Source organism: Chiloscyllium plagiosum, unplaced genomic scaffold (genome assembly GCF_037043375.1).
Source record: "Chiloscyllium plagiosum isolate Xiang-an unplaced genomic scaffold, Cpla_swu_hap1 HiC_scaffold_6, whole genome shotgun sequence".
NCBI classification, from domain to species: Eukaryota; Metazoa; Chordata; class Chondrichthyes; order Orectolobiformes; family Hemiscylliidae; genus Chiloscyllium; species Chiloscyllium plagiosum.
The window spans coordinates 77,761,885-77,784,344 of record NW_028270144.1 but is presented as its reverse complement, the minus strand read 5'-3'; the positions used below and the strand labels follow the sequence as shown (position 1 = coordinate 77,784,344).

At 38.9% G+C, this 22,460-nt stretch overlaps 1 protein-coding gene across 4 annotated transcripts in view; it reads left to right on the top strand.

The window, feature by feature from the left end:
- The window catches only part of upf3a (UPF3A regulator of nonsense mediated mRNA decay), a 69,380-nt gene extending 50,550 nt beyond the window's left edge, over positions 1–18,830 (top strand). For 3 of the 4 annotated variants that reach the window (XM_087988142.1, XM_043691795.2, XM_043691793.2), the window contains 2 exons: positions 553–862; positions 18,660–18,830. In XM_087988142.1, the coding sequence (XP_087844268.1) occupies positions 553–862; positions 18,660–18,830 (481 nt within the window). Of the gene's footprint in view, positions 1–552; positions 863–10,070; positions 10,164–18,659 lie in introns of all 4 variants that reach the window. The other variant, XM_043691794.2, reaches the window with a different exon arrangement.
- Positions 18,831–22,460: the final 3,630 nt, after the last annotated feature.

The following is a 22,460-nucleotide window of genomic DNA, read 5'->3' as shown; positions in this document are numbered from 1 at the left end:
TGACTGTCTGTTGATGTCAGTAACATGATCTGTAGACAATGATACAAAAATGCAACATTTGAGAAGTTTCAGAAATGCTAACAATTCCAATTAACAGTTATTAATACATGTCTTCTTTAAAATAAAAATTGTAAGTAATTGGCCTGAAATGAATAATTTATTGTGCTTAAAACTACATTTTTTCATCAGATGATATAATTTTATCATTAGAAGCTAATGTAAAATAAACCAGTCACTAATCATATAATCTATGATTTTTCTTTTCATTGAAGTTAGTTAATCAGTCAGTTATGATTAAAATTTACATGAGACAAGCCTTCATTTTTAGTACAGCAGCAAATGCTTATGGCAGTGAAGCTTCACATTGTTTTACCTTTTTCCAAAACTTAGGTTTAGTCTTCAGAATTGTAATATAAAATTATAGCTGCTCTGTGTAATTTGAGCTCCATAAATAAAGTTGCTAACTGCCTTGATAGATTATTAAATATATATGCCATTGTATACAACCATTCAAATAGAAATAAAACTAACTTTGAATTTTCTTTTACACAGACAGCCAAATGATAGTGATAGAGAACGTAGGGAGAGGGAACGGGAAAGAAGATTAAGGGAAAAAGAACGAGAACGAGAGCGACAGAGGCGGCGTGAGGATGAGCGCAGAAAGCAAAAAGAGCGTTATGAAGTAGAGAGGGCTATGAAAACAAAAGAAGAAGAAACAAAAAGAGGGAAAGACCATGGACAGGAAAGAGAAAAGAAGGGAGACAGCCTCAGCTACATGTTCAGTACTGAGAAAATAGAAAAACTGAGTAAAGAAGACAAAAATGATGACATGGGATCTAAAAGGGAACGAATAAGGAATAAGGTACCTATCACCATTTTTTCAAGCTACTGTGATGTTGGCAACATTAATTGATGTGGATATTCAAACCCCATATTCTAAAGTGAACAAAATTTTGCAAGAACAGGTATTGTACTTTTTCAATACACTGTATCTTTTTAAAATAATAGATTAAACTATTCTTATTCAAGAGAGGATAAAAAAATTCCAATTGTTTTTTATTAGTATGTTTATTTTCAAAATTGACTTAAAAATTGATAGTTTTTGAAAAATTGAGTTGTCATTTCAAAGCAAATTAAAAAATCTGAAATTATATTACAAGTAATGGTTTGTGAAGGTTCCTGCCTATTCAAACATTTATTTTACTTAGAGAAGCTGTCAAAAAGGAGCAAATTCGATTCCTATTTTCCCAGTATCACTGAAATTTCTGATCTCGGGCTTCACGACGTTAGCACTTTAATGAACGAATACTCATTCATTAAAAATAAACAACATTTTTAAAATGATGAATAATAGCTGGAGTCTAAAATATTACTTTTCAAATCAAAATAGTTCAATTTTAACAAGGCTTGTTTAGTTTTTGCTATAATTAGGAAAGCATCACATTATTTTCCGCACATGGATTTAGAGAACTGATTAACGCTATTTCTTAAGCATTTTTGTTCGTGTATGACTATCTTTTCAGTCATCCCTGATCCATGTCCTTCCTGTCACAGATGGTTTGGAAGGATAGTTCCATATTTACATTTCTGGAATTCTAAAGTTACTTTCAAGAGTAGTTGAAGAATTTACTTCCAGAAAAAATATAAATATTGAGAAGAATATGACTTTCAATAGATCCTGCCATTCAGGCCATAAATCTACTGGAGGAAAGATGGCTCATTACAACCTCCACACCTCAATCCAGCCAGAAGGAAAGTTGGTGACTAAGAGAGAACAAGCATGCCCCAAAACCATGAAGTGTTACAAGTGTGCTCAGTTATTACTGAGTGGGACTTGTGCCTCTCATTAGGGTGAAAATATCATCCTCTTTGCTGCTGATCAATCAGATTGGCTGGTAGCCCCAACAGTCCTGGCAGCAACGAGAGTCCATAATGGGTTCTGCTAGGACTGCAGGCAGGACCACAAAGCAAGTGGGAACTCAGGATCCAGTAATTGCTCACCAGATCCAGGTCAGGTCAAGGTTTACTATCTAAGATGAGGGGTGTGGAGCAGTGGGTTTTAAAAGCTGTGTGGGTAGGAAGCAATGGGAATACTATCTTTTAGGGATTTTGGCCCAGATTGATGAAGAACACCCTTCAAATTTAATACCCCTACACTTCCTTCTTGCAGTTTTAAAAGTTTAAAAAGAAGACAGACTAACTACTTTGATTTTGTGGTCTTTTTACAAATTCAACTGACTCTTAACTATTTACTTAACATATGGGGGGAAGACTGTCAATTTTGACTCCCATACTATTATGGGAATTAGCTTGTGGTGGATGGGAAGGTAGTGACTGCCTGCCTGATTTTGCATCCCACTCCCTTCAAAATCAAACCTGGTACTAAATAGCAGTAAATGCATTTCTAATCGTCAAAAGAACTATAAGCTGAATAAAGTTAGAATTTGAACAAATTGAGGAAGTTGGTATACCATAAAGCATTGAAACAAATAATCAATTAGAAAATAGTTACAGAAGCTCCAAAAACCTCTCTGAAAATCAAACTGTTTCAAAAATTGACTGACATATTGCTGTCATTCTTGTGTTCTACAGAGTGGAGCATTATTTTCATCTTTACACGGAGTCTGCAGTAAACCAAGGAAAAGCCTTAGTGGAAGGGTTTATGTTTGAGGACAGAAAAGTTAGATATCAGATACTTCTGTAACTTTGAGGGAGTGTCTCATACTTATTTAGCATGTTATAACTTTTTTTTAAAAATGCAAGCTTGTTGAATTGTGATTTTTTTTTGCTCATGGGACGAGAGTGTTCTTAATTGCTCTGGGTAAAACAACGAGAGGAGGTTTTAAAACTCATACCTTTTAGAACAGTCAGTATGGATTCATGAAAGTGAGGTTATATCTTTTCAAAATACTTATCACTCAATGCATAAAACAAGTATAGTTGATATTACATATTTGTATATTGTCAGGAAACTTTTAATGAAGCCACATAACACAGGAAAATTATGCTTCTGGGGATAGAATATTAATTTGAATATAGTAAACAGAGAATAATAACTTTTTTTTGGTCTGATGCTGTAAAATCTCATCACAATGTTTAGAGTCTCTAAATCATGCAAATGAAAATTATAGGTTTGGGGTGGGTGTAGAGGTTGCTATAGTCAGGGCTTTCATCTATTGTCTTCTTATGGCTTCTCCTATTTTATTTACTGTTGCCACAGTGCTGCTGGATCACCTTTCTCTGTCTACGTTCAATCACCTATTTCTCTTCTAATCCTGTTGTACATAGTTATTTTAGTAACACATGTTTCCATCTGGCCTTCAGCCTTCTGCTTCTTCTTGGCAGAGACATGTCCATCATTCACTTTATTACATGTTTTTTTATCTGCGATATAACATTTCAGCCTTTCCTCAGCTATTTTCTTCAATGCTTCTGCAATATTCATTGCTTTCTTGATGTTCTGGTTCCTGACCTTGTCCTTTCTTATAACTCCAAATATTCTTCTTAGCATTTGCATCTCATTTGTTTCTAGTCGTTGTTACTCTCTTCTTGATGACTGAATTTCTGCACTATTTAATAAAGTTGCCTTCACAAATGTCTTGTAGATTTTTTCAGTTTCAGCAAATCTCCTTTACTGAGGAAACTTATATTGCAATCACTTACAACTTATTTGTAAGTGATTGGTGTTCCATACAATTCTCACAGTTAAAAAGGCAACAAGGCAGAGCTGAGGAAGCTTCTTGATTATATACAGCAACGGTTAGCCCTTCAATCTAGAATAGTAACTGATTTTGAGAGTCCTTTCTGAGTACTTTGAATAGAAGATAGGACTCTGGTTGAAGCCCTCTGTGATCAATAGCTTGACATATAGGAATGTCATCTTCGAGATTGCTTGTAACACTTCTTACTCAGGGTTGTCTGTGAGCTTTATAGCCAGCAAGTGTCTGCTTTTCAACTTGTCTGTGTATTGAGACTGGAAAGGTTAAGCTACTAAATTGCATTTTGTTTTATGATTAATGTTTAGAGAAAAAACAAATTCTACTTCAATTATTTCATATATCAAGGAATGAATGTATTGAAAAGTACAGCTCACTGTATCGTTTGTTGATTTAAAGCTGGACTCTCAAATTTGTAATTATTTAAGATATCTATAAGTATTTATCTAGTTCATCAACCATAAAGAGAAGTGAATTCAAAATAATTATCTTTTGGTAGGCAGCATAAGGAATACGGGTATTCTGATAAGAACATGCCACAATTATGTAGTTATGGGACAGAAAACAATAGTGCCAGTCCCAATTTATGATATAATGCCATTTGCAAGTATGATCAGTAATATTGAAACAATAAACATCTAGTATTGTTGCATCTTAATTAGGAATAGTATGTCAATAATCATAATCCACTACTCTATATATTGTCCCAAGATATATATTCCCAATGAGACCACCAAAAACAAATTGACTGCTACCCAGGACAAAAACAAACTGCATCAGATTTCTTCAGTAACAGCAAGACAAAATTATTGTAACACACTTACTTTACCAAGAACAATGTAAAAAATAGATTTCTATTTTTTGCAATTTAAACTGTACCCCTTTAAAAGCCAAATCACAATTTAGACAAACAGAAGACAAATGGTTTAACTATGGGTGGGAAAGAGTATAAACAGGATAAACAAAATTTGGGAGATGGAAAGTTATTTTCTTTCTTCCTCTTTTTGTCTTAGTTCTTTTGATATTTTCAATGATGAAACGTTGTTGCCTGTACGTTGACAGCTGTCCTTTGATGTTTTACCAGGTGAATTATTTTCTTCGAAGCTTTCTGGAATTATAGAGTCCTAGAGATGTACAGCATGAATACAGACCCTTCAGTCTAACTCATCCACGCCGACCAGATATTTAAATTAATCTAGTCCCATTTGCCAGCACTTGGCCCATATCTCTCTAAACCCTTCCTATTCATATACCCATCCAGATGTCTTTTAAATGTTGTAAATATACCAGCCTCCACCACTTACTTTGCCAGCTGATATCATGGGAAAAAGTGAGGACTGCAGATGCTGGAGATCAGAGCTGAAAATGTGTTGCTGGAAAAGCGCAGCAGGTCAGGCAGCATCCAAGGAGCAGGAGAATCGACGTTTCGGGCATGAGCCCTTCTTTAGGAATGAGGAGAGTGTGCCAAGTAGGCTAAGATAAAAGGTAGGGAGGAGGGACTTGGGGGAGGGGCGTTGGAAATGTGATAGGTAAGGGAGGTTAAAGTGAGGGTGATAGGCCGGAGTGAGGATGGGGCGTAGAGAGGTCAGGAAGAAGATTGCAGATTAGGAAGGTGGTGCTGAGTTCGAGGATTGGGACTGAGACAAGGTGGGGGGAGGGGAAATGAGGAAACTGGAGAAATCTGAGTTCATCCCTTGTGGTTGGAGGGTTCTTAGGCGGAAAATGAGGCGCTCTTCATCCAGCCATCGTGTTGCTATGGTCTGGCGATGGAGGAGTCCAAGGACCTGCATGTCCTTGGTGGAGTGGGAGGGGAAGTTGAAGTGTTGAGCCATGGGGTGGTTGGGTTGGTTGGTCCGGGTGTCCCAGAGATGTTCTCTGAAATGTTCCGCAAGTAGGCGGCCTGTCTCCCCAATATAGAGGAGGCCACATCGGGTGCAGCGGATGCAGTAAATGATGTGTGTGGAGGTGCAGGTGAATTTGTGGCAGATATGGAAGGATCCCTTGGGGCCTTGGAGGGAAGTAAGAGGGGAGGTGTGGGCACAAGTTTTGCATTTCTTGCGGTTGCAGGGGAAGGTGCCGGGAGTGGAGGTTGGGTTGGTGGGGGGTGTGGACCTGACAAGGGAGTCATAGAGGGAGTGGTCTTTGCGGAACGCTGATAGGGGAGGGGAAGGGAGGGAAATATATCCCTGGTGGTGGGGTCCATTTGGAGGTGGCGGAAATGACGTTGGATGATATGATGTATGTGGAGGTTGGTGGGGTGGGTCGATGTTTCGGGCAAAAGCACTCCATCAGGAATGAGGCTGAGAGCCGAGAGGGTGGTGAGATAAATGGGACGGGGTGGGGTGGGGAAGGTAGCTTAGAGTGCAAACAGTCTCCCGAGGCAGGAATCAAACCCGGGTCCCTGGCACTGTGAGGCAGCAGTGCTAACCACTGTGCCACAGTGCCTCCTATTTATGTATCCATTCACTAACAACCCCACATCTTATTTCCCCTTGTTTCTGGTCACAGAAATATTTTCTGCTTAGTCTGAGTTTCCACTGCAGTACCCACATGATAGATTGTGCTTGTGATACAATGGAAGCTTTGACATGCTGTATCATAGATGGGTCTGAAGGTTAGATATCATGGAGTTGACCACTGATTCAGTGTTAAGATCATAAGACTGTAGGAGTAGAAAATAGGCCATTCGATCATGGCTGATAGGTTTTTCAATTCCATTTTCCCACTTTCTGTAACCTTTGATCCCCATGGCAATCAAGAACTTATCTATCTCTGTTTTAAATATACTCAATGACCTGGCCTCCACAGCCCTCTGTGGCAATAAATTCCACAGATTCACCACTGCCGGGCTAAAGAAGTTTCTCCTTGTCTCCATTCTAAAGGATCTTCCCTTTACTCTAAGGCTGTGTTCTCAGGTCCTTGTCTCTCCTGCTAATGGAAACATCTTCCCAGCATCCAGTCTGTTCAGTATTCTGTAGGTTTCAATGGCATCTCTCCCCGTTCCTCCCCCTCCCACCTCCCAAACCTCCCACCTCCCAAACCTCCCTCATCAGCCATTGATTATAGTCCCAGAGTCCTCAAACATTCCTCGTGTTAAGCTTTCATTCCTGGAATCATTCTCGTGAATCTGCTCTAGACCTCCTCCAGGGCCAATACATCCTTCCTGAGGTATGGGACCCAAAATTCACATACTCTAAATATGGTCTGACCAGAACCTTATACAGCCTCAAGTACGTCCCTGCTTTGATATTCTAGTTCTCTCGAGATGAATGACAACATAGTATTTGCCTTCCTAATTGCTGACTCAACCTGCAAGTTTATCTTAAGAGAATCCTGGACTAGGACTGCCAAGTCCCTTAGCCCTCCAGATTTCTGAATTTTCTCCCCATTTAGAAAATAGTCCATGTCTGTATTCTTCCTACCAAAGTGCATGACCTCACACTTTCACACATTGTATTTCATCTGCCACTTCTTTACCCACTCTCCTTACCTGTCTAAATCTTTCTGGAGCTCCCCCCCCCCCCCCCCCCCCCCCCCACCTCCTCAATAGTAGCTGCCCTTCCACCTATCTTTGTATCGTTTGCAAACTGAGCCAGAATGCTCTCAGTTCCTTCATCTAGATGATTAATGTATAAAGTGAAAAGTTGTGGCCCCAACACTGACCATTGTGGAATACCTATAGTCACTGGCTTCCATCTTGAAAAGGACACTTTTATCATCACTCTCTGCCATCTGCCAGACAGCCAATCTTCTATTCATGCTAGTACCTTGCCTATAACACCATGGACCCTTATCTTACTCAGTAGCATCCTGTGCAGCACCTTATCAAAGGCCTTCTTGAAGTCCTGATAGATAACTTGCATTGGCTTTTGGTAGAATGGATGCCAAACTCTGATCAAAGCCATATATTGATTTGCTGCTTCCATGGTTTCATGCTCTTTGACATTGACTGCAGGCTTTCTGGTAGGCCACCCATTAATTCAATTATTTCAAAGATTGTATCCATTAGCCTTCCTCATTGAAATCTTCAGAATTTATGTGCAACCTTACCCTCAACAAGCTGTCTTGATTAGTGTCTATACATGCTAAGTGTTTCACCACTTGCAGATACTGGTTCTAAGCTATTCCATAGAATCTACATTGTTCAGTATGTGAGCTAATGGCTGTGAAGCTGAGGGAGTGTGACGATGTTTCTTCTTCACAATCTTCCGGCTCCTCCACTTGATTCCACTTCCATCACTGTCTGACCAGCTTGCAGTTCTTGAATACTTGAAAAAAACATAATATAAAATTATGATATCTCCACCCCAAAAAAAAGGAGTACAAATGCTGTCATCCTGAGGTATATTATGAGAAGAGATTGGTAGATGAAGTCTGAGTAGGATTGGTGAAGGAGGTTTAGGTATAAGTATACTATAATCTTTGGTTCCAGCGCTCTACTGGATACAGCCTTACTTACAGTCATTCACATATTGGTAAGCACTGTCTTCTCTAAGAGGATAAGGGATTAAGTGCATCCCCACCTTCTGATCTTGACTACTGACATGAGATCATAGAATCTTTTAAGGCACTACATCCACATCCTCAGGAATGGTGTCTGCCTGGTCTCACTGCTTTCTCAATGTTTACCTGTAGGGCTCCCAGGTCCATGATAGATATATGATATCTCTCTCAACCTTCCTTTCACTCTGCACCAAGGCTTCCAGTACAGTATGGAAAAATTTTGGAGTCCTCCCTTTAGCCTACATGTGACTCTAGGTCCCATAACAATGACTTTTGACTGCTATGTGAAAGCAAGAAAGAAAGCACTCTAATCAATGAAAATTAGGATAGCAAGAATTGCTGGCTTTGCTAGGAATGCCTACACCCTGTTTTTTTTAAAAAAAAAAGAAAGAAAAAAACTGATGGAAATGCATGCCCCCTTTAAAAGGGGAATGGTGCAAGCTAGCTTTAGATTATGCGAACCTCTTTCAATTTTTCACCCCCTGCTCAGGCATGCAGCCACTCAAAGGCGCATTAATATGGCTGCATTCTAATATAATTTAATCAAGCAGACAACAGCATGCAACATGTAAGGTGATTGTCAGACTTCTGTGGAAAGTGCATAAAAGTTTTCTATTTTGCAGATGACACCAACATATGAAATAAAATTGAACAATGCAACTAAACTTAAGCTGGTCAGTGTTTGATTTGGATAAGAATAGTGTGATTAATAAAGTAGCAATTAATTGGAAAGGGAATTGGCACCAACTGGATCAGTCATGCTATCGGTAAGTAAAGAGATAAATGGCTGAAATTCGTGTTAACGAAAAGAAAATTCATTTGAATTATTCACATTTGAATGTGAAGTAATTTCCATTTTAAACCTAATTTGTAAATATTTCTGAAGGCAGGAATTTCACCCAAAGATTACTTAAGTTCCTGGAAATAATTTGCAAAATGGTTAGTTGCAATAAAAATACTTGTGCGATTTAGGGTATAAATCAAAAATTTGGCTAGAAATTCTGTTTCTTACATTGCATTATCAAGGCAGGAGAGCAATTTTGGATAGAACTTGGTTCTAGTGGAATTCCCTGTTTTTGTTGTGATAGGCGGGTAGCTAGACATTGCATTTGTATATTTATCATTTTTGATTTTCCAATTACCTCTTCTCTTTTCACTTCCACATCATCAAATTCTAATCAATGCATGCCCTTAACACCAACGGTCAAACCTGAAGACCGCTTGATGATTTGACTCCAAGGCAGGTGTAATTGAGCTGCTTCAAGGTGATAGTGGAAATGACTCACTCAGCGTTCTGCAACCTGAAAGATAGGAGAAGCCTTTTTCCCTGAAGTAACAGGATATACAGCATAGCAACAGGGTATTTGGCCCAGCCAGCTCTTGCTTGTGTTTATTTTCCTCTTGAATCTCCTATATTTTTTCTAAATCTATTATCATCACTACCTATTTTCTTCTTCTTTATATGCTTGTCTAGTTTCCCCACAACTGTATCTTTACAATTCACTCCACTTCACTTCAACCTGTGGAAGTAGTATGTTCCATATTCTAACTGTTCTTTTGGTGAGAAGGATTTTTTTAGAATTCTCCGGAGAATTCTCTGTTGAACTTGTTGGTAAACTCTGAATAGAAGTCTCTCTCCAAATAGAATTCAAACTTTTCTGTCAATAGTGAATCAAGTTCTATTGCAAATAGGTCTACTATGAGGTGTAAATGTGTTGTTTGCATAAGAGAATATCAACTCTTACAGATGAGGAAGAGTTATGGAGATGGATTAACCAATTAAAAAAAAGACTGCAGGTTGTGGCAGGAATTATGGAAGGCTAGTAGGTAACTTGTGACTTTTTTTGCAAGTCATCACAGGTCAATGAAGTGGACTTTGATAACTCATCGGAATTGAGGGGTGAGGATCAATACAAGCAGATACAGAATCACCAGATTAAGCAGGTAAATGTTGAAGGCAACTGAGGATATAGGAATATTGATTATTGAGGATAGGATGCCATTATAGTCTGTCAGGCAGTTTAAAATAATAAAATGCTACTGCAGTGGTATTGCAAAAACAAACACGTAAATGGATGAAGACGAAACAAAAGTAGAGAAAGCATTTAGAATGTCGACAAAAGTATTCGTGGGCGGCACGGTGGCACAGTGGTTAGCACTGCTGCCTCACAGCGCCTGAGACCCGGGTTCAATTCCCGCCTCAGGCGACTGACTGTGTGGAGTTTGCACGTTCTCCCCGTGTCTGCGTGGGTTTCCTCCGGGTGCTCCGGTTTCCTCCCACAGTCCAAAAGATGTGCAGGGTCAGGTGAATTGGCATTGCTAAATTTGCCCGTAGTGTTAGGTCAGGGGTAAATGTAGGGGTATGGGTGGGTTTCGCTTCGGCGGGTCGGTGTGGACTTGTTGGGCCGAAGGGCCTGTTTCCACACTGTAATGTAATCTAATCTAATCTAATAATCTAATCTATTTTACTTAGATTAGATTACTTACAGTGTGGAAACAGGCCCTTTGGCCCAACAAGTCCACACCGACCCACCGAAGCGCAACCCACCCATACCCCTACATTTTCCCCTTCACCTAACACTACGGGCAATTTAGCATGGCCAATTCACCTGACTTGCACATCTTTGGACTGTGGGAGGAAACCGGAGCACGCGGAGGAAACCCAGCAGACACGGGGAGAATGTGCAAACTCCACACAGTCAGTCGTCTGAGGCGGGAATTGAACCCGGGTCTCTGGCGCTGTGAGGCAGCAGTACTAACCACCGTGCCACCCACACGGCACTAAAGAAAATGAATAGTGATATGGATAACACACAGGCTCAGGTCTCTAGGAGAAAGTGAGGACTGCAGATGCTGGAGATCAGAATCGAGAGTATGGTGCTGGAAAAGCACAGCGGTTCAGGCAGCATCCGAGGAGCAGGAGAATCGACGTCAATCATTCCTGATGAAGGACTTATGCCCGAAACATCGATTCTCTTGCTCCTCGGATGCTGCCTGACCAGCTGTGCTTTTCCAGTACTATACTATAGGCTGAGATCTCTGAATGGCCAAGGGACAGATATACCGTCACCTCCTCAAAATATGCATCAGGATCCCTTGGAAATCCCAGCATAATCACCCAGGAAAGTTAAACAGCTGATGGGCAATTTATCCTGCATTCTGAATCCTAAGAAAAGGCTATGACTGATTAAAACAGTAACTGTACTGGATAATTTTACAACTGAGTCAAATTGAAGGATCATCTATCTGGAGATGATTGTGAAAAAATGAGGAGCATAAGTGAGTTTTCATTGTCTGATTAGGGTTGGAGATAGGGTTTCCAATACTAATCGAAAGACCTGAATTGTTTACCCAGACTTGCTTACAGGAAAGACTGTAAAAGCTGTGGTAGTGGATGGAAAGAATTGGGCATATAGGAAGAAGAGGTGTTGCAAAGATGTTCCTATTATTTAGTGGCAATGTCCCCAGTAGCATGACTGCCAGTTAAGTACAAATCCAGGAAGACAACTTCAGCAATAGCTGGAATTCCTGAACATAATATGCTCAAAACCACCACATCTTTGCTACAGATCACATTTATCCAAATGCAATAAGTCAACAAAGGGCTATAATCTTAGGGAGATATTAGGGAATTAATTACTAGTGAGATCCTGCTACGTTGAAAACAAACCATTGAGAGATCTCTGTGCAAGTGGTACGAACGTGGTGCCAGGCAAAAACACACCCATAACATTTGCATCAGTACCAAACAATGCAATCAAATTTATTATCTTGGTAAACGTGTTGACTATATGCATGAGTTTATGAAGGCTGTGATTCTGTCTGATGAATCTGCAGTGTTTTCTAGAAAGTGCAAATTCATAGTTCCTTGAAAGTGGAGTCCCAGGTAGATGGGATAGTGAAGGTGGTATTTGGTATGCTTGCCTTTATTGGTCAGTGCATTGAGTATAGGATTTGGGAGGTCATGTTGCGGCAGTACAGGACAGTGGTTAGGCTACTTTTGGAAAACTGCATGCAGTTCTGGTGTCCCTGCGATCGGAAAAATGTTGTGAAACTTGAAATGCTACTGAAAAGATTTAAAAGGATATTGGCAGGGTTGGAGGTTTTGAGCTGTAGAGAGAGGCTGAATAGACTGGGGTTTTTTCCTGAAGCATCAGAGGCTGAGGGGTGACCTTTTAGAGGTTTAAAAAATCATAAGGGGCATGGATACAGCGAATATTTAAGGTCTTTTCCCCAGGGTGAGAGAGTCCAAAACTAGAGGGGAAGGATTTAAAAGAGACCTAAGGGGCAACATTTTCTCACAGAGGGGGGTCCATGTATGGAATGTGCTGCTAGAGGAAATGGTGGAGACGTTTACAATATGTAAACTGTATCTGGATGGGTATTTGAGTAGGAAGGTTTTAGAGGAACATGGGCCAAGTGCTGGCAAATGGGACTAGATTAATTTAGGATATTTGGTTTACAAGTTGGACTGAAGGGTCTGTTTCAGTGCTGTACAGCTCTATGACTCTAAGTGGTAACTGAAGTAATCAATTTGGAGCCCTATAGCAATATCTACCTTTACACTTCGGGGAAAAAAAACTTGTAGAAATTCTACTGATGTTGTCTAAGGGTAAATAGAATTGGAAGAAAACAGCACTCAACAGGAGATTAATATTCAAGTGGATAATTGGCTGAATGGAGTGCCCCAACACATTGAGTGGTACTTGGCTGCAAAATTACCATTTTCATGATGTGCTATCCTGCACAAATTTGTTAGGAGTGCTACTGTATTGATTAATGCAGTTTTGTAGGTCATTTGCCTTAACAGGTTTTAAGCTAAAACAAAAGTTATTAGAAAAGCTCAGCAGGTCTGGCAGCATATGTGAAGAGAAATCAGAGTTAATGTTCTTTTCAGAAGAAGGTTCACTGGATCCAAAACATTAACTCTGAGTTTTCTTCACAGATGCTGCCAGACCTTCTGAGTCTTTCCAGCAACTTCTGATTTTGTGTCTGATTTACAGCATCTGCAGTTTTTTTCGAGTTTTTAGTTAGGTTTAAAACTAACCTCATATGCAAATTAGGGGCCTGTCTCAGAATCTCTGCTAGGAGTTTGCATGGAGCATGGGCCTATTTTACAAAAGATTATCAAGTCCATAGGCAGCCTAACCTTAAATGGATAGTTGGATGCCTAACAAATTTGCTTTTATTCTTTGTCTCTCTTTATGTAGACCCCTGTTTCCAATTCCACAACACTTCTGAAAGCCACCCTGGCATACGTTAGCTTCTCTCCTGTACTCATTCACCATCCGCAGCCTCCAACATTTACTGGGTATTCTGCTGGTGAGGCAGGCATGCTAACTTGATCATGCAGTGGTAGCCCACCTCGCATAATTTCACTCCCTGTACCTTTTAGTTTTCACTTTTAATCTTATGTAATTTTCTTTCTGTACTTAGGTTTCTGACGCTGGAAGGTTTTCAGCTGACATAATTGGTCTTACTGAAGAACACCCTTCACACTCAACATTCCACTTCCCACTTTCTACAGAAACTCCCACTTCTCTGATATCTCCAATACGATTTGGCCAGACTCAGAAATCAGGCTGTGTATCATTGTTGGGTCCCTGCCTCGATCTTTTTTCACTGAAAAGGACTCCCGTTGTGTCAGCATCCTTGTTCTGCTCTCAGCCTATTGTATTTAGCTCACAGGATAGCAGTCTTATGTATGCTGTGTCTTCATTGAATGCCGTAAGGATGCTGCAGTGAGAGTCTCATAATGGTAGTTACTTGACTACAATCCAAGAGACCTATTGGTACAGCATTAAATCTTGATTCCCTGCATGCCCTTTTTTGTAGAAAATAGCAAATGAATTTGTATCACTTAAACTGAGTTATCTGCTGTACACATAACTGCTCTAATGCATTCGAAGATCATTATTCTCTTTAATCTCTACACATACATTGCACACACAGTCTTTAAGTCATACCAGTCTTTTAATGGTATGTGTGAAAATTATTCTCAGTTGTCATCTGATGATGTCCCTTCTTCAGGAGTGTTACTTATGTATCTTATGTTACTTGTTGCTTCATTTTAGTTGTTGGAATGTAATAGTCCATTGAGATTGATGGTTAATATGTAGTCTGTGCAAATGTGAAGCTCATATCTTCCTGATCAGCCACCTGCAGAAAGGAATAGCTTTTCTAGTTGTGCTTAAGTGCCTGCGCTTATAATATTATATCCGATTGTTCACTTCCGTTCTGTATGAACAAGGTGACAGCTGCTCTATACAGCTCCCAAATTGGCACTTAGCTGCCATGTTTTAAGAGTCATAGAGTTATACTGCACAGAAATATACCCTTCAGTCTCCAACTAGTCCATGCTGACTAGATATCCTAAACTGATCTAGTCAATTTACCAGCATTTGTCCCATATCCCCCAATACTTCCTGTTCATGTACCCATCCAGATGCCTTTTAAATGCTGTATTTGTACCTGCTTCCATCACTTCCTCTGGCAGCTCGTTCCATACATGCAACACACACTGCATGAAAATGTTGCCTGTCAGATCCCTTTTAAATCTTTCCCCTCTCACCTTAAACTTATGCCCTTTAGTTTTGGAAGCCTTTTCTGTGGTAAAAACCTTGACGATTCACCCTATTCATTCCCCTCATCATTTTATAAGCCTTTAAAAGATTACCCCTCAGCCTCTGATGCTGCATAGAAAAAAAAGCCCCAGCCATTTCAACCTCTCCCAATTGGCTAAGCCCTCCAATCCCAGCGACATCCTTGGAAATCCTTTCTGAACCCTTTCAAGTTTAACAAATTTATCTTTCCTATAGCAGTAAGACCAGAATTGAACACAGTTTTACAAAAGTGGCCTAACCAATGTCTGTACTGCCGCAGCATGACATTCCAACTCTTATGCTCAATGCACTGACCAATGAAGGCAAACATGCCAAATGCTGCCTTCACCACTCTGTCTACCTGTGACTCTATTTTCAAGGAACTGTGCACCTGCACCCCTCGGTCTTTTTGTTTGGACACTTCTTAGAGCCCTATCATTGACTATAAGTTCTGCTCTGATTTGCCTGACCATAATACAACACCTCTTTATTCCTTGACTGGCTGTCTAACGCTCTCAACTCTGGCAATGGTTCAGCAGTTTTGTCAAATTGAAATTTGGCTTTCTGACATTTCAGCTTGATTTTGTCACTCATGCATGTTACAGCTTCTGGCCTTAGTAGCTTTTTTTGACTTTGGAAGAATAGTATGACATTAGTCTGGACTGGATACGTTCAGTTGGTTTGTTTCTCCGTCTGAAGATTGCTATGTGCACATCTACGCAGAATTCACACAATTTCTTTGGTGATTTTGCTTGCTATCACAACTTTTCTATTTCAATGGGAATAGTGTGGAGACAGTATTGAACTTCCCAAACTTTTTATGAAGCAGCTGAATTCTTCATTCAGTCTGATAGTCATTATCACTTATCACAGTGGAATCCTCTAATGACTGAAATGTGCTTTCAGACATTCTACAATATCACTGGTAGTTGTTGATGTTGGCTTGTTGAAATCCCACTAATCAGAATAGTAGTCTATTGTAACAAGATAATCCATTCCTGTGTCTGTCTGGGATTTTGTTCTAGCCTGCTTAACATAGTGTTCATGACATGTACTGCACTGGTTGATGTGATCCTTAGTTGTAGTACTCCTATTTGGCCAGTAGAGTATATCTTTTGTCTTCCTCAGACTCAACTCAATCTTTTGGTGTCTTGCAACTCCTTAGGGATATTGATTGTATTTCCTTCATGCAATTGCATCATTTCTATTTGCCTATATACTTTTGTGACCACAGTAGTGTCCATGATACTTACAGGCCATCCTTTTATTACTACTTGGAAAGTTTCTTCCTGTCAAGTAATTTGCTTTATTTGAATAAGGAACTTTTCTGTTACATTTAATGTGTCTACTTGATTGAAGACTTTCAGTGCATTTTGAGCTGCAATTTAATTTTGAACCTGAAAGATTTCACACACATTCATAGCATCTGCTACTTTCTTCATAGGGAGTACTGTTGTTGACAGCATATCAATAACATAGTTATTTCCCTTGTACATGTATCTTATCAAGATGATATCTTTGTAACTAGATAATAATGTTTGCAGATGTTTTTAAAGCAGACAGAAGTTTGAGGAAAATACTTTGAAGTGACTTATGGCTGAACTTGACATTTCACTTTACCTCTTCCGAACGGATAATGATAAAACTATTCACATGCAAAGACAATGACCAGGCATTCATTCTTAATTTAGATTTTAGCATAGTATGGTACTATTTCTGTTGATGCCCTGGATGGAAGTGCAGCTAGTTTCCTTGCTGCATTAAAGTTACTTCAAGTGAAGGTGATGGCCTTGTGGTATTACCGCTAACTATTAGTTCAGAGACTGAAGTAATGTCTGGGGTCCCGGGTTCAAATCCTGCCATGGTAGAATTTAAGTTCAATAAAAAAATCTGGAATTAAGAGTCTAATGACCTTGAAACTGCTGACAATGGTCAAAAACTGATCTGATTCACTCATTTTTTTGTGTGCTCTAACATGTATAATGCCAAACACATTCTTCTACTAAAATGTGTGCATAGCGTAGTGATTGGAATTCGGTTGGGCAGGTGGATCACATTGAGAGCTCTGATTGGGCCAGAATAATAACAATCAGGGTGTCCTAGCTGACAGATATAAACAGGAGTTTAAATTGAATAAAGATTTGTATACCTTGTGTCTTTCATGGTGTCTCACACCTGCACACACACAACATGGGTGCTGGGAAAAAATAAGCACTACCGCAGTTAGGCGGTAGTGTTTAAAAAAAAGGAGAAATAAATAAACAGAAGTGTGAAGGGGTTCTGCTCACTAAAAGAAAATAAACACGAATTTGATGGCAAAATTAGAAGAGAGCAAAAGGTAAAAGTAAAGTTGACTCTTAATATCTCAATCAACTAGAGCAGCAATTGGCTGATATGATTTGTGATGCAGCATGATGCCAACAGGAGGTTCAGTTCCCATATGGCTGAGTTCATCATGTAGGTCCTGTTTTACCCCTTGCCTGAGACATGGTGACTTTCAGGCTAAACTCACTAATACTTGACTCTCTGTAATGAGAGGGTGGCCATCTGGTCCAGGAGACTATGGCGATAATCTCTTTACCTCTCCAGGTGGCTATGGAGGCAGGAGATGGAAGGATTTTCTGTGACTGTTGGGAAGAAGAGCTTTGCAACTGTATCCCTCTGAAACACTTCAAATGCTTGTTGCTAGCATTGGCCAATCATATCTGTGGTATCTTCACTTTTTAAACTAGTTCAATCTATTTTTTAAATGCTGTAGTGAATGTTCACTTGGGTGGTGTCATTTTCCACCCCATAGCAGGAAATTTGCATTGAAAAGCATCAATGCCCCTAACATATAGTTGAAGCTGATGAAGCAAATAAGTTGAGATCGTACTGATGCCAAACTACCAGATGAGACGCATTTCTTGTGACCACCTTTTAAGAAAAATCTTCATCCCTTTAATTCTCTTCTACTAGTCTGGTCTAATAATTAGTCACCAAATGTTTATCACTTGTATAAATCTCCTCATGGCATTAAAGTCAAGTAAAACCTCTGCTGTTTACTAAACTTACAAATCTGATCAATTCCGTCTTTTCCATTTAGAATGTTTAAGAAAGAAATTATTTTACAAATTGTGGTGGTTGGAAACTGCAATCTATTTTCTGGCAAGTTTTATACTTTGAAGATACTTCACTTAGCCATAGAAAGCAATGCAAAAAGTCTTTGACATTTTGTCTAAAATTATCAAATTTGAAAAGTTAATTCTCAGCATAAGAAATGATGTCCTCCATAAAGATTTTATACTGTCCAATTAATATTACCATGCATGAGTAAGATGAGAAATTTTATGACACTGCTTTAGGCTAATAAAATTCTCCTGAGCATGCTATTGGCAATGTTAGTAAATACCTAATTAGACCATTATTACCAAACATTTTTTGGCTTTCTTGTAAAGTGAAGTGTTACCATATTTGTTGATTCAACTGTAAAGTTGAAACCATGGAATGGAGAGATTGTGCATAACAAAAACTCCACAACTGCAAAAATGTTGAGAATTTAAATCAGAAAACATGGAAACCCTGTTCTTTTTGTCAACTAACTCATAATTTAATCCTTTTAATCAGTGGATTACTTTAACACACTTTTTAAAGTTTTTTGGCTTTGCTAGGAGTACAATGTATCCATAAATTAATGATGCACAGGGAAAAACTATAGAGTTTGAGTTTCATGTTTTCTGCCTTGAGATCACATTGCACTGTAAAGAAATATAGTTTGCAGTGTTTATAAAAACATGTATCTCCATACAACCACACAGCTTTTGCACTGTACCACTTTTTCTGTTTCATTGTTGTACAGGACCGTCCAGCTATGCAGTTGTATCAACCTGGAGCACGCTGCCGAACTCGTCTAGGATCTGGTGGAAAAGCATTTGACTATTGCAGTAAATCCTCTGAAGACAGCGCTGAGAGAAAATATGAAGATGATAGCTCTATTGGAGCTGGTTCTGAGAAGAGTTGCGAAGAATGAAAAAGCACTAACTAGAGTGATCACTTGAGCAGAACACCTATTACAGCATGAAGACAGATTACTGCACAAAGCATCACAATGTACAAAGGTCATCTCAGTGCTGATTAAGTTATCTGGTATTGTTAATAGTACTGTAATTTATTGTTAGCAATTTGTCAACTGTAGTTCACCCAGTTTAGTAAAGTAGATAAAAGATTGGCTTTATTTAAGTGAAATATCATAAAGCAAACCAAATTCAACTTTGCACCACTTATGTGAAGTAGTATTTAAATTTGATGATGATAGTAGTTGTGAATGGTAGTGCCAGTTATTTTGGATAGTTTCGTTCGGTTACGCAATGTATACTAAGATTTTGATTCTGATGGAATGGTAGTTTTTAAGATTATCCTGGTAACAGCAGGAATTTACTCAATCTGCACGTATGATTCAGGTGGCCGTTCTTCCAAATTAAATATAGAATGATGAGCCCATTTAAGCAAATTTGTGACAGTTTTTCAATACTTGTGACCCATGAGAACACAAAGGGTGGGTTTATGTTGTTTTCCAGTTGATGTGAAGTGACTTTTGGCATGTATTGATGCAAAAGTGGTAATACAACTCTGGCATTAGATCTTGATCTGACTCTGGCATCTCTGTTTCTTCCGATCAGTACTTATCTAATCACGTTTGCTGAATTATAATTTCAACTTAGTATAAATTAGCATTTAAAACTACATGGCTAGTCCAAAACATTATTATTTATCCAAGTACAAATACCTAGTACTTCTTCGTGACTAACTTCTTCATAACCCACCGGGATGCACATTTAGCAATATAACCTACACATTAATTTCACATACACCAATGTGAGATCAACAGCTGAAATATTACTTCATCCTAAGATTCATAATCAGTTTTAAGCCTTTGGAAAGTTATTGGTGTTGAAGATGGAATAGCATTTGAGCTGGCAGACTGTTCCAATTTCATGATCGTCTTGTGGTGCAAATATGGAATGACACACACAAGCACAAGGTACATCTTTAGTACAAGCATGTTAATATTTTGAAGTACCTTTTTCAACATGACTGTGAAACATCAGAAACGGTAACTTTAAAACTTTGTTTGGATCATCTTTAGCATTACAGAAATGCCTTACAGTTCGCGTTGTTGCTGCTTTTATGCTTTGTCTGGAATGCTTAGATTTCATTTGGCATATTGGAGTTTGTATTATCAAATTAGATAGTGTTAGGTATTCTATTTTGAAAGTTTGTTGAAATTCTGTTCACCCAACTTGTATTCCTGTTTTATTGTTTCATCAGCAACAATGACAAGATAGTCAAACACAGTGTTGTTTATTAGTAAATTTCTAACTGGACAGCTGAATTGCACTGCTGTTTTAAGGTGTAAATATGTGATATGTAAGTTATTTGCTCCATAATGGACAGTTAATTTATTGTTTGATTCTTGACTTAGATGTATCTGTGAAATAATTAAATAATACAATTAAATGGTACTTGTTTTCAGAAATGTTAGTTTATTGTGAAATGGGTTAAATAAAAACTTTGTAAAAATCTCATTTCTAGACATGATTTTAGGAATGTCAGTTGTCACTGTACATACAGTCTCGTATGTATGGGTATCCTTTGCTCTGAAAAAATGTATTAAAATATTTTGCTAGGTTTGTAGTGAAGATTATTTTTAACTTTATACAGTGAAGTACACCTAATTTTCTGTTGATACCCTTTGTTTAAAACCAGAACTACTGTTTACACTTCTTGGATTTACCATGTTATTTATTTTCATAATACCTTTTTTAAACTGTATTCTTGCTACCAATGTTGCCTATTTGAGGAGAAACAACATTTTAAAGGATTTTTAAATAGCTAACTTTTATAAATTATAATTACCAACAAATTCCATTCAATGCTCATTTTCTTTTCTATAAACTTTCCTGGCTGGGCCAATGTTTATTCCCCATCCCTGGTTGCCCTTGAGAAGAAGGGAGTGAACTGCCAATTTAAATTGCTGTGTCCATTTGGTATAGTTACTCCCACAGTGATATTGGGGAGGAGGTTCCATGTTTTGGACCCAGTGACAATTAAGAAATGGCGATATATTCCATGACAGGATGGTGGGAGGTTTGGCGAGAACCTACAAGTGCTAGTATTCACATGTATCTGCTGCCCTTTTATTTCTTGGTGGTGATCATGAGTTTGGAAGGTGCTCCCAAGGAGCCTGGTGAATTTCTGCAGTGCATCTTGGAGATAGTACTCACTGTTCCTGCTGCATGACAGTTGTAGTGTTATGGACCAGACCAGACCCCCTCAAAATATATCAAGAAGATAACCTAGACCTTAACTTTTTCTTATTTTAAAGACAAGTGCCAGGCATTTCATTCCGGATTCAATTCGATTGGTCAAGCTACCAGTCTTGAAACAAAACACACTTTATTCATACACTATAGTTAAAAGACAACAAAAGAAAGTAGAAATTGAAATAACTATTGGAAAATTTAACAGAGTAATAGAGTATTTAACTACTAAATAGAAACAGTTCCAATATTGTAACATCCTATAGACATACCGTAGACAAAAGCAAATTCAGTAAAATAGATTGTCTCATGCGCAATTTAAGGAGCAGGAAGACAACCCCTGCATTTGGCTGTAACAGAGAGGAAAAATAGCTTCAAGACCCTACAGCAGCTGCTACTGAAAACTAAAAGTCCTGGCTCTGGGGAGCTTGACCCCACCCATTCCAGCTGTTTCTTTTGTTCCAACATTTAAATGCCTCACAAGCTGTTTATTCGATTCAAATAGACAGCTCGGTACCTCAGTCTTAAAACCCTATAATCTAAAAAAAAGACAAAATACACCTCTTATAGTTTCACCACATCTTTAAAAAAAAAATCAATATTTAAAGATAACTTCATTTTAAAAAATATTTAGTCTTTAGTATTCGTACACTACAATTTTTTTAGGTTAGATTCCCTACAGTGTGGAAACAGGCCCTTCAGCCCAACAAGTCCATACTGACCCTCCAAAGAGCAATCCACCCAGACCCATTCCCCTACATTTACCCCTGACTCATGCACCTAACACTACGGGCAATTTAGCATAGTCAATTCACCTGACCCGCACATCTTTGGACTGTGGGAGGAAATCCACATAGACACAGGGAGAATATGCAAACTCCACACAGACAGTCGCCCAAGGCTGGAATCTAACCTGGAACCCTGGCACTGTGAGGCAGCAGTGCTAATCACTGAGCCACCCTGTCGCATTCACTCTAAACATGCAAACTGGCTACTATAGCCCATTTCAGTCTATTTTTCCCACCATCAAATGCTAAAGTCACAGGAAAGACATACACTTGATGGTAAGGTCCTGGAAAGTGTTGCTGAACAGAGACTTTGGAGTGCAGGTTTGTAGTTCTTTAAAGGTGGAGTCACAGGTAGATAGGATAGTGAAGGTGTTTGGTATGTTTTCCTTTATTGGTCAGAGCATTGCGTATAGCAGTTGAGAGGTCATTGTGTGGCTGTACAGGACATTAGTTAGGCCACTTTTGGAGTATTTTGTGCAATTCTGGTCTCTGTCCTATTGGAAGGATGTTGTGAAACTTGAAAGGGTTAGAAAAGATTTACAAGGATGCTGC